This window comes from Mya arenaria, chromosome 3 (genome assembly GCF_026914265.1).
Source record: "Mya arenaria isolate MELC-2E11 chromosome 3, ASM2691426v1".
Classification (NCBI taxonomy): Eukaryota; Metazoa; Mollusca; class Bivalvia; order Myida; family Myidae; genus Mya; species Mya arenaria.
Window position 1 is genome coordinate 76,555,450 of NC_069124.1, and position 12,776 is coordinate 76,568,225.

Consider the following 12,776-nt stretch of genomic DNA (forward strand, 5'->3'; position numbering starts at 1 on the left):
AACCAAAGCTATTAAACAAATAGAAGCAAGAATGTTTGCATCAACATGCCTTTTTTGCATAAGAATTTGGGGAATTAGGTTGAACTTTGTTAGAGGCTATAAACAAAGATGGCAGCCTCCTTTAAGAAAATAAACGTGAAAACGTACCAAAAAACTGGCGAAAAAGTCACCACTGATACATTGTACTGGAAAAATTTAGAGGTAATAACCTAAAGAGACGAGTACAGGTTGTGAAATACAGAGTTATGTAACAAGTTTTGTTTAATACACGAGTTGACAGCATATAAATGCTGGCATATTTTACCCCACCCACTAAAAATACAATGTGCGTTAAACGTTATGTATGTATGCAGACAACGCGAAAACTTTTTCTTCTTCACAGGACATTGCGACAGGTAAACACTGAAAGTTTACCTGTCGCACCAAGTTTTTACCTGTCGCAATGTTACAAACAGTATTCAGTTACATCAGCCTAAACCTTGATTTTAAGCCTCTTTTTCAAATAAGTTTTGTAATTCCCCATTATAACAGGTCTAGATCTTTTTGGTTAGATGTGTCCTACAGTACTATAATAAATTACAAAAAAAAGCCAAACATCATGTAAAAATAATCAATATTCGGATCTTCTAAATGTCATAATTTTTTTCTTCCCTTGCCTCCCAAAAAGAACTCATATCTGGTTCGTCTACCCATGGAACAACTAGATCTTATTCTTTAATTCATCTTTAAATTAAAGATACAGTACGGTTATAAAATGTAATGAATTGTACTACAAGTCAAACTCAGGCACAACATTTATGCAAAAACGAAAGTAGAGTTCTTGTTATTGGCAATGTTAAACAGAGCGGAAAGAAAGTCAGCTCGGTATATTAATCATCATATTTAAATTAACATGATTGCCGGGAACCACTTCGCCGAAAATAAATACATACGGAATTTTGTAATTTCCGAACATTTCCGTAAAATAAAAGTATTAGAGCTGAAATCGGAACCTTACGCGTTTTATCGGCTTTTACGGAAATATGTCGAAACGGGGTTTACAAATAGTGATACTGTACACGGATTAACACGCTGAATAATCATGATATAATAGTTAAAAATAACTCTGAACATTTATTTAGAAACTGAAAGTAAATTTTCCGAAAATTAAACGGTGCTGACTTTAATTTTTCACCGGACATTGTGACCGACCAAAACAAAAGTTTCGTCGGTCAAAATGGAAATATACCGGACATGTCCGACTGTCCGACGGACATTCGCATTGTCTGTGTATGTATTCTTTAGACCTTACGGTCAAGGATGACCCGTGAATGTGCAAGCATTTATTACCAACGGGGTCCTTTGTTTTTGCTAAAGGGACAGCACGCTGAAGAGACAGTGGTGGGATACAAGGAAGTCCGGGTGCAATACTCTAGCTCTGTTTGGAAGAGACCCCTTGGTTCTTTTACGCGCTCCGTGTAAAGCACCGATAGACTGGGTTCAACTTTCCTGGGTTAAACCAGTACTGACACCACTTTTCCAAGCACTACCCTTTAACTGCCAAGTGCCAGGCAAGGGAGCTACTTGTACCAACTTTAAACGATTTTTGGTATGACGCGGCCAGGGATCGAACCCACGACCTTCCGATCTGTGGTCTAGTGGTAACACACTTGACTGGCAATTCAGGGGTCTCAGGTTCAATTCCCTGCTGCAATATGTAAATAATAATCATCTTCTTGGAGGGACCTTAAATGGGGAGTCCTGTGTGACAATGCTCAGTGATTTTTTTTGGTGCAATTTACTGCCTTCAAAAGGCTGTTTCCCCTTGCAAAAACTGTCAATTTTTCCCAAAATTTTATAATACTTCCCAATTTGATAAATGCAGATTACGTTAATGAATAAAAAAGCAATGAATTTCTTGAAATATAAACAAAATCTTGACAAGACTTAGTCTTTCACAGCATAATGTGAGACTATTTATGACTTTGTACAAAGATTTTCTTCTTCTATTTTCTATTTATATAAAAAAAATAATTAATGGTGCATACACGTTATGCCAGACAGACAGGACCTTTGACATGAACTGGGAATAGGGCTTGGCAGTATTTCCCAAGATTCTTGACACACCTCAAAACCACAGAAATTTTGACATATTGTCCGACTCAAAAGTAGGAATTAGTAGGAGACAACATCTTGTCTGAATGATGTGTAAATCCTCACTGTGTGCCCATCAATGATATCACCATTACGCTCCGTTGAATATAAAACATTGGTAATTCACAATATTGTGTAAGTCTTTTTAAAAGTTATATATTATCCGAAAACTTCAACAGCATAAAAATAAAATTTTAGTTATTTTTGAGTTACTGGTCAATCAAAACAATTCCATATTCATTAATTTGTCTATATTTCCAGGTGCCAGTAGTAAAGAAAGAATATGGTGCTATATCTCACATTGACTTCAGTCCGATCTCTCCTTATCAGCTGGCAGTGACCAACTCAACCAGGGTAAGAACAACATTTAGTTTTTTCACTCTTCTCAATGAGGATATATTCAGGTTGTCTGTTTTACAAAAAATAAACTCCAGGCATTGTATGCTACGGCTTGTGGTCGTTTGTGTAACCTTTAGGCATACCTTGATACCTTTAAAGTATTCACATGAAATTGTGAAATTGTCCATTTGTCCTGTCCAGGCTGTAACTTTGTCATGCATGATAAATGTTTGGAATTACTTGGCTCAAAGGTCAAGGCCACATTTATCATTATGGAATGCTGCATATGTTCGGTACATAAAGAAGATCCACATCGCTACCTCTAACTGCATCACTCCTCCAAACTTCACGTCAGGCATCATGGGGCGGCATATGCTTATGGTTTATGACAGCTTTCCTGAACGCATAATCCATTGAACTGCTTGTCTCTTACTGTGACAACTTTTGTTCAGTTTTTCTCCTAGACTTGACTACAAATGTTCCCATCACTAGCAATGCTCAGGCCTTTCCATTTTGTAGTAGTAGTTTTACCATATTCTTTCCTTTACCCTATTCTATGGTTTACACTTTCTTATGTGTTACCCTATACTTTGTTTTACCAAACTCTATGTTTTACTCTATTCTATGTTTTACCCTATTCTATGTTTTACCCCTTTTTATGTGTTCCCCTATTATATGTTTAACCCCTTTCTATGTTTTACCCTACTCTATGTTTATACCCCCGACAAACGAAGTTTGAAGGGGGTATATTGGAGTCACCCTGTGGTCGGTCGGTCGGTCAGTCGGTCCGTTGCAATTTACCTTGTCCGGAGCATAACTTAAAAACTATGTGATGGAATTGGATTAAACTTCATACAATGATAGAGCATAATGAGAGGAAGTGCAGTGTACAATAACCACAACTCTATTCTTGGTTATTACTGAATTATTGCCCTTTGTTACTTTTTTGTCCGGAGTATGATTAAGTACTGGATGGAATTCATTGAAACTTCATACAATGAGTAAAGCACAATGAGAGGAAGTGCAGTGTTCAAGAACCATAACTCTACTTTAGCTTATTACTGAGTTATTGCCCTATATTTGGTTTTTTTTGCCGTCATTAACTTGCAAACTACTAGATGGAATTTATTAAAACTTCATACAATGGTAAAGCACAATGAGAGGAAGTGCAGTGCACAAGAACCATAACTCTTATTTCAGCTTATTACAAAATTATTTGATTTTTTTCCAGACATCAACTTGCAAACTACTTGATGGATTTTAATAAAACTTCATACAATGGTAAAGCACAATGAGAGGAAGTGCAGTGCACAAGAACCATAACTCTATTTCAGCTAATTACAGAGCTACTGCCCTTTGTTACATTTTCTTGTCCAGAGCATAACTTGAAAACTATTGGATGCAATTTAATTAAACTTCATACAGTGCTAGATCATACTGAGAGGGAGTGCAGTGTACAGGAACCGCAATTCTATTTCAGCTAATTACAGAGTTACTGACCTTTGTTACTTTATTCTTGTCCGGAGCATAACTTGAAAACTATTGGATGGAATTTAATAAAACTTTATACAGTGCTAGATCATAATGAGAGGGAGTGCAGTGTACATGAACCTCAATTCTGTTTCAGCTAATTACAGAGTTACTGTCCTTTGTTACTTTATTCTTGTCCGGAGCATAACTTGAAAACTACTGGATGGAATTTAATAAAACTTTATACAGTGCTAGATCATAATGAGAGGGAGTGCAGTGTACATGAACCTCAATTCTATTTCAGCTAATTACAGAGTTACTGCCCTTTGTTACTTTTTCTTATCCGGAGCATAACTTGAAAACTATTGGATTGAATTTAATGAAACTTCATACAGTGCTAGATCATAATGAGAGGGAGTGCAGTGTACAGGAACTGCAAGTCTATTTTAGCTAATTACAGAGTTACTGCCCTTTGTTACTTTTTTTTGTCCGGAGCATAACTTGAAAACTATTGGATGGAATTTAATGAAACTTCATACAGTGATAGATCATAATGAGAGGGAGTGCAGTGTACAGTAACCGCAATTCTATTTTAGCTAATTACAGAGTTACTGCCCTTTGTTACTTTTTCTTGTCTGGAACATAACTTGAAAACTAATGGATGGAATTTAATAAAACTTCATACAGTGATAGATCATAATGAGAGGGAGTGCAGTGTACAGGAACTGCAATTCTATTTCAGCTAATTACAGAGCTACTGCCCTTTGTTACTTTTTCTTGTCCGGAACATAACTTGAAAACTATTGGATGGAATTTAATAAAACTTCATACAGTGATAGATCATTATGAGAGGGAGTGCAGTGTACAGGAACAGCAATTCTATTTCAGCTAACTGCAGAGTTACTGTCCTTTGTTACTTTTTTCTTGTCCAGAGCATAACTTGAAAACTACCGGATAGAATGTAATAAAACTTTATACAATGGTACAGCACAATGAGAAGGAGTTCAGTGTTCATGAATCACTACACTTTTTTAGCAAATTACAGTGTTATTGCCTTTTTCTGTGTTTTTTTTGTCAAACTTTTGTCCAGACAGTATCTTGAAAACTACTTGATGGGATAGCATAAAACTTCATACAATGATAAATCATAATGAGAGGCGGCATTCGGGGGTATTAATCACCTTCAGTGATAGCTCTAGTTTACCCTACTCTATGTTTAACCCTATTCTATGTTTTACCATTTTCTTTGTTTTACCCTATTTTATGTTTTACCTTATTCTTTGTTTACCCTGTTCTGTTTTACCGGCCTATTGTATGTTTTACCATATTCTTTGTTTTAACATTTTCTGTGTTATTTTTGTTTTACCCTATTCTATGTTTAACCATATTCCTTCTTTTACCCTATTCTAAGATTTACCCTATTCTATGTTTTAACCTTTTCTATGTTTTACCCTATTCTATGTTTTACCCTATTATGCAAACTTCTATGTTGTTTTCCTATTCTGATGGTTCAGGGGACAGTCATGTGGAAAATGTATGGTCATTAAGATAGATTCATGACTAACCATTTCTATAAATATCTAATTTATATAAAGGTCTGACTGATAGATCAAACACATTTATTGTTTTGAATTCATTTATTATTTAAATTATACAAATGTGTCGGTTGATATTATGATAGTCAAGAATTCCTGACTATTTCGGTTTTGATCTCTAGATTTGTGATGCATAAAACAATAATAGGGCTGTGTTAGAACATCAGTTGCCACTTGAGATACTCTTTTAATTATATATTCTGGAAATTGTTTTGACTTCATATGATATCCTACATAATTCATCCGTTAACATTTTAATGCCTTTACCCTTGCAGAATTAAAACAAGTTTCTGAATGAGATCAATACAAATCAACACATTAATAATATACACAGAGGATTACATTGGAGTGATTTTTTAATTGCTTTATTGTCATTCTAAATATTTCATTATGTTTCAGTTTGTAGTATATTAAATTAGGTCTAGTGAACCTTTCTTACAGTAAAAATGACATGCCTGTTTTGAGAGTAGTTTGTTTATGCTGAAAATATGCCACCTAAGGCTAATTTAATGTTTAAAAAAATGCACAACATTGATTTATATAAGCTTAGGAGCTGGCAGTGTCTATCACAATTGTACACTTCCTAACTTGGCTAATTTTCATCAAATCTTTACCAAACTCAGTTACAGCCTGGCCTGAATACACCTGAGTTATGTTCAAATTGACCGTGTCCACTGTTTTACTTCAACATTTTTTATCTTTGCCAAACTTGGCTTCAATGTTTTAAAGGCATACTATTTACTATCTCAGACTAGTTTTGATGACCGGCATGATGACTCTGTTAAACCTGAGTTATCATGTCCTTTAACTGCAAAATTTGACATAACAGACCACTCGTATACTTGAACATTGCTTATACAATCTTTACAACACTCAGTTACAATGTTTACAAGTACAATATCTTGAACAAGTTTTTATTTCCAGCATGATCGCTTCAGGAACTCTTGAGTTAGGGCCCATTTATTTAAAAAAAATACATGACCAATTTACTTTGCACTTTCTGACCATATTTTATCCAATCTTCACGAAACTTTTTTGTAATGCTCATGGCATAATATCTCTTATCACAAAACTTTTTTGTAATGCTCATGGCATAATATCTCTTATTAGTTTGATACGCATTTCCTTGAATTACCTGTAACTGATTTTTGTGTACTGATGAATCTTTTGATAGGCATTTATTGCTTCCCCTTGCTGCACTCCAGCTCCTTCATCTTGGCACTAACCTTGTATCTTTTATGTTGTGTTTTTAACCCCAAACATATTGATTTATTTTCCTTAATTCTCTCAAATTTGCGCTATATTAGAGCATCTTCATTTTTGAATATTTTGGCAAAAACGGAACATTTGAATGACCATTTGTTGAACAGTTATTCAGAAATTGGAATGACTTGAAAACTACAATACTTATTAGAAGAAAACCACAATATTGAATTACTGAGTGACATTAGACAGTCAATAGATTGCCAGTGTATTAGTCTGGAATAACCAGAATTAAGTTAGCGGCATTTAAAGACAAATTGCATACTCATTTCCTTACAAATTTTTAAGATCTACAGCCATATTACTGAAATCATTTGTTTTAATAATTTCGTAGGAAACTGACAGTGTTTTGCTTACACAGTAAAAGACTGGCCATTCCATATGAATAATAGAAGAGTAATTAGACGATTCGTTTAACGTTTGTATGGAAGAGCTGCCCTAATTCATTTTATATTTCTAACTCAATGAATCTTCATCCCCCAGATTAGATTAGTCAATTATAACACTGCTTTCATTGATTCAAGAGAAAAAATACGTCTGGCACAGACTAAAGGCAAATTAAATGTATAACTGAACAAAAAGATTTATTTTTTGCCCCAACATTGCTAAAATTGGTACGTCTGATGCATAGGTACAATCGGAAAGAGCATTTAATTGGCAGACTATAAGTATTGTTTTGGAAAGTTCATTAAGTTTTTCCGACGATTGACATTTTGTAGACAAATGCTGTGACAAAGCTTATAAAACTCCCTTTGTGGTGTGAAAGGTATTTTAAATGCTCCTTCCCCGAAATGCAAATTATTTATGCTCTCCAATGTTGCCACTATTGAGATAGTGACATACGTTTTCATTAATAATCATTTATCGAGAATTGCTGCTTTAATATCGTATGATAATCACAAGACTATCATTGCATTAAAAAAGTATGAACCAAAAATACACTGGATAAAGAAAAAAGATCTTAAAATGTGATTTAAGGTATTCATGATGACAGACTTCGTCCATGTACAGCACTACTCAAAAGTCAACGTAAATAATTTCCAAGCAATATAATTTCTTAGAACTGCTCTGATTCCCTTATATGGTTCCTCTTTCGGGTGATAGACCCATGTTTAGCATTTCTGGCTACCCACTTTTCCTTCAGTTCTTATCATTATTACATGTAATATCCTTAGGTTTTCCAGTTGGCACAATGGTTAGTGCACTCGCTTCTCACCAACTTACTGCGACCAGGGTTTTATTCCCTGGCTGGGCTCATTTGAGTTTAATTGGTGGTCACCAAGCTGGGCAAGTGTTCTTTCTCTGGGTTCTCCAGTTTTCCAACAATACAAGACCCCACCCACTCTTGCGCAACATTGTGCCAACGACTTAGTAAAAGTTATTCTAACTTTTTTAACATCGTTGTAAAATGAATAAAAAGTTTAAAAAAATATCGTAAGAATTAGTACATTTTTCCTGAGGTGTCTCAGATCATCACCTTTTAAATAGTATTGAATGGTTATATTTGATCGGCAAATACTGTTTGGTGGCTTCTTCCGTATTAAAGATGACCTTACATTCTACAGAAGGTTTCCTAATTGACAAAAACAAAACTGAAAATGTCATTATGTATTTGATAATGAAGTATTTATCTTGAGCGAATTCTGTTGTTGATTCCATGGAGACCCCCAATAGTTCTTGGACTATCTTTCAGAATTTGATTAGCTGACATGAGTGCTGTTAGATGAATTAATATCATCCCTTATGTTTCAATATTGAAGTGATTAATTAGGCCTTTCTTCAGTTGGAGGGTCTTGGGAATTAAACTATGATTTTCATCATTATTTAAACATCTGGGAGATGGAATTCTTGTGGTAACATATTGATTAAAGAATATTAGATCTTATTAAAAATGGAACAATGATTTTTATGTTGATTTTTTTAATTCTCAAGGATTGTAACTTTTTTTATGTTGCGTTTGCTTGTTGTGTGGTAGTTGCTTTAGATAAATGGGGATTGATTCGCACATTGTATAATTTTAGATGTGTGATGAAGCAAAAGTGATCTTTTATTTTCCTAAAGTTGTTAAAAAAAATTAGTGTTTGAGTGAGACTTGGTTTCAGGCTTAGTTAGAATAGATTGTAAAAAATGTAAAAAATAAATATCAGTGTTTGTCCTCTGTGAACAAAGTTATGTACCTAACAGTTGCATAAAATTTGTCTCTCCCAGGTCCAAATCTACAACTCCACCTCTCTCCAGATCCACAAAACCTTAAGTCGTTTCAAGCAGGTCGCATACTGTGGTAGTTTCCGTAGCGACGGTAAACTGTTGGTTGCAGGGGGAGACGAGGGGTCCGTCAGGTTGTTTGACGTCGCCAGCAAAAACATACTCAGAATCTTCAAAGGCCATGCTGGGTAGTTCTGCATAAGTTTAATATGTCGTAAACCTAGATAATAATAATTATTCTTTTGATAAAAGACTATTATGTTACTCTTGCTATGTTTTAAAATATTAGTTGAATATTAGTATAATGTTTTCTGGATAAGTGTGATATGTTCCTTATCCTCTTCTTATCCTACAGGTCTGTACATGTATCGCGGTTTCTGTCAAGCAACACCCATGTCCTGACGGGCTCGGACGACAATACAGTGAGGATCTGGGACATTCCCAGTGAACAAGAGCTCGTCTCATACAGCGAAAACCAGGTGGGTGATAGTAATCCCTGTTGGAAATTGGTCACATTGCTTGGGTCAAGTGAAATAATGTAGGTGACTAGTTCAGATATATAAAACTTGTTAAATTTTAAAGGCTTTGTTTTTACCCATGCTTCACTATACTTCATGAGAATATTTAACTTCATGAAATCTAGACCAAGATTAAATACTGATCAAGTTCGGTCAAAAACAATGTCCCAGTTATAAGAAACAAAAAGTAAACTGAACACACAAGTTGTTGAAGATACTAGTACAACAACCTTACTTATCTTGACATGAAACTTGGTCAAAAAGTTTTTTTTGTAATTAAAGGGACTGTTCACCAGATTGGCACCAAAAAAAGTTTTTTGTCTGTAACGAAACTCAGGACAATTATTAGATAAAATGTTTTACTCTTTGATATCATAATTGTAAAAAAAAAACATACCAAAATGTAATAAAAAATCGAGTCGGAGACCGGCTTTGAACCGGTGTCGCCAAAATTGCAGTCCAGTGTTGTATCCACTGTGCTACGAAGGCTTTCCCAAAGCAGTTGGAATATTTAAACTATATACCTAACATGGTTATATCACGTGATAATATCGACTAGCCAATCACGCATAAGGAATGAAATCTACTAGGTAGACATACCTAGTAAATCTACTAGGTAGACATACCTAGTAATCTTTTTTAATGGAAAAATACGAAAAAACTGGGAAAAATAAGTTTCAATGCATTGTACACATCGATACCAATTTTATGTTTTCGACAATTTTCTTCTTTTTTCCGCTTTTTTCTTCATACGAAGTACAGCCCCCTTTAAATCCAGGTCAAATTGAGTTAAATCCAGGCCAAATTGAGGCCAGGATGAACGTGGCTCATGTACAGTTGAAAAATAGGTTAACACTCTAAACGCAATGACCAGAGCTTATAAAGGGTCATCTGGAAGAAATAGCTAAGACAGCCTTATTTTTGCTCCTTTATTTGCCTTTGCCTTCACAGTCTACATTTTTAGCTCATCTGTTTTTAAGGAAAATGGTTGACATATTGTCATAGCCTTAGCGTCAGTGTCATCGTTTTTGTACATTAACTTTAACCTTGGCTAAAACTCTAAAACCATTCAGGAATGCAAAGGAAACTTGGTACACATGTTGCCAGAGACAATTCTCATATGTGCAGCAAAGCTCAACATACTGGCTGTATTAAATATGGGGGTATGCTCACTTTTTTTGACTGAAAACCTTACACACAAAACAGACAAGCATTTGCATATGCTCTGCGCCACCTTTGTTTTCATTTTTCTTACATACATGTTAATATCAACTGATCATTTTTTATTTTGGCAGAGATTCATTTTAAGTTAAATTTTCAGAATTACAAAATAATTGTATTTATTTTGATCTTATTTTGTTTGAAAGAACTGATGAAATTGTAATTCAAGTAAGCCAGAAATTCAAAAACAGTGTAATTTGTAAATCTCAGCAGTTTTCAACAAGGATTTAGTTTCCTATTTACATGGAAGAGGATTTCCCTATCTTAATGAGAGTTCATTTTTTATGTTTGTCGATATTTCCTTGTGTTTGTTATTGTCCTGTATGTCATCTTTTAAACTAAAATTTAAACTTGTGATTGAATTAAAATTTAACGCTTGTTATATCACATATATCGGGCCCTCATATATGAAAAAATCTATAGTTAAAACAATGGTATTTCTAGTTTTGTGGTAAAATAAAGCAAAACACATGAATATATCATATGACATGAAATGTATGTTTTGAAGTTAATGAAATTTTTGCAGTACATTTATATTTGTTCACATTTCAATTAAATAACATTGGTTGGGTTAATAACATAAGGTTACAAAACACTCCATAGTTAAATGACGTTTGGTAGCTTCTGGCATTAATCACAAGGAATATATTCCCGTTTGTTCTTACATGGCCAGTGAAACAAAGACTGTAATATATGGGCAATATGGACGAATATAAATGAGAGTATTATTGTAGTGTCTAAAATGATTTTGACATGATAGAGACATCTTCTAGACATTGCCTCATAATGCTCTCTGTATTAGCATTAATATCCGTGGAAAATGACCATACTTAAAAATTAGCCATTATTGGTCCATTGTAATGATGTGGGATAATTCAGTTCATTATCAAGTGCCAGTTGGGTATTGGTTTCATTTTAGAAATATTGCCATGGTGTTAACTGTTTCTGAACAGTTAATGAGATATCTTTATGGGTAATATAGAGAGTAAGCCTTCTCTAAGAATTATCTGTCACAAAAGTGATGAAACTCTGTTGACATTTCCGCATCATTTAGAATGTCATGTACAATCCTCTTAAGCCAGGTTGCAATCTTATGCAGCAATAGATAAGATAAAATAATTTCATGTTATAAGTTTGATTTTACTGATAAATAATTATAACCTTCAATATCATTCACAACATCGTCAGAACATACAGTTTTTTCCAAGAAAACTTGAGTTGTATGTTTCGATTGGCTGTCAGTTGCTATGAGTGATAGGAGAACCCGCCTACTTGGTGGCGATGGAAATACCGGTAGCAACATAGGAATATCATACAGACAAATATTAAATGGAGTCTGTGATAGTGCAAGGGAAAGTGTCCATTGCGACAGTTCACTTTTTATTTGTTTTCGTATGAAAATATGTTTTTTATTTAAATGTATTTAAAATAATTATGTAATGTGGGTTTGGGTTGTAAAAAAATATGTCCAGGTGATTCATAATTTTGAACAAGCAGTTTTGCTATTTTTACTGTTTAAGTGTTTTTTATGTCACCTGCCAGCATAGCACACATATAAGGATAATGTTTTCTGAAATTGTCATGGTCCATGTCGTCATCGTCATCTGCAACCTCACACCTTCATTTCCAATCTCTAACTTAAGCAATTGTAGATGGCACTATATACTCAACTAAAGAGTTTTGGCCCTTGCATTGTCAAAATTGACCAAATTTACAACTCAAGCAGACGACATATTCAATTTCGCAGAATTCAAGTTTTAATATTTGTTTTCGGTTAAAGTGACGGAAGTTAGTTTATGACGATGGTTTTACTTTTGAAGAAGATGGTGACTTTAGTTGTCTGTAGATTTGGCATGCTGCAGCCCAGATAAGCTTACCGCAGTAGATCATCACCAATCCCGAGCCTGATGGATTTTATGTTGCATGTTCACTCTCTTGTCATCGTGGACAGGGTATAAAGATCATATAACAAGATGAAATTGAAAAAGAAATGTGAATAATGAACATAACAGAAATCTGGTGCCAAAAAATA

At 34.3% G+C, this 12,776-nt stretch overlaps 1 protein-coding gene across 1 annotated transcript in view; it reads left to right on the forward strand.

Annotated features, from left to right (window-relative positions):
• Positions 1-73: 73 nt before the first annotated feature.
• The window catches only part of LOC128226622 (U3 small nucleolar RNA-associated protein 15 homolog), a 39,303-nt gene continuing 26,600 nt past the window's right edge, over positions 74-12,776 (forward strand). Inside the window, exons 1-4 of the mRNA XM_052936585.1 lie at positions 74-201; positions 2,395-2,487; positions 9,009-9,193; positions 9,361-9,484. Of these exons, the coding sequence (XP_052792545.1) occupies positions 109-201; positions 2,395-2,487; positions 9,009-9,193; positions 9,361-9,484 (495 nt within the window). The 5' untranslated portion in view covers positions 74-108. The remainder of the gene's footprint in view (positions 202-2,394; positions 2,488-9,008; positions 9,194-9,360; positions 9,485-12,776) is intronic.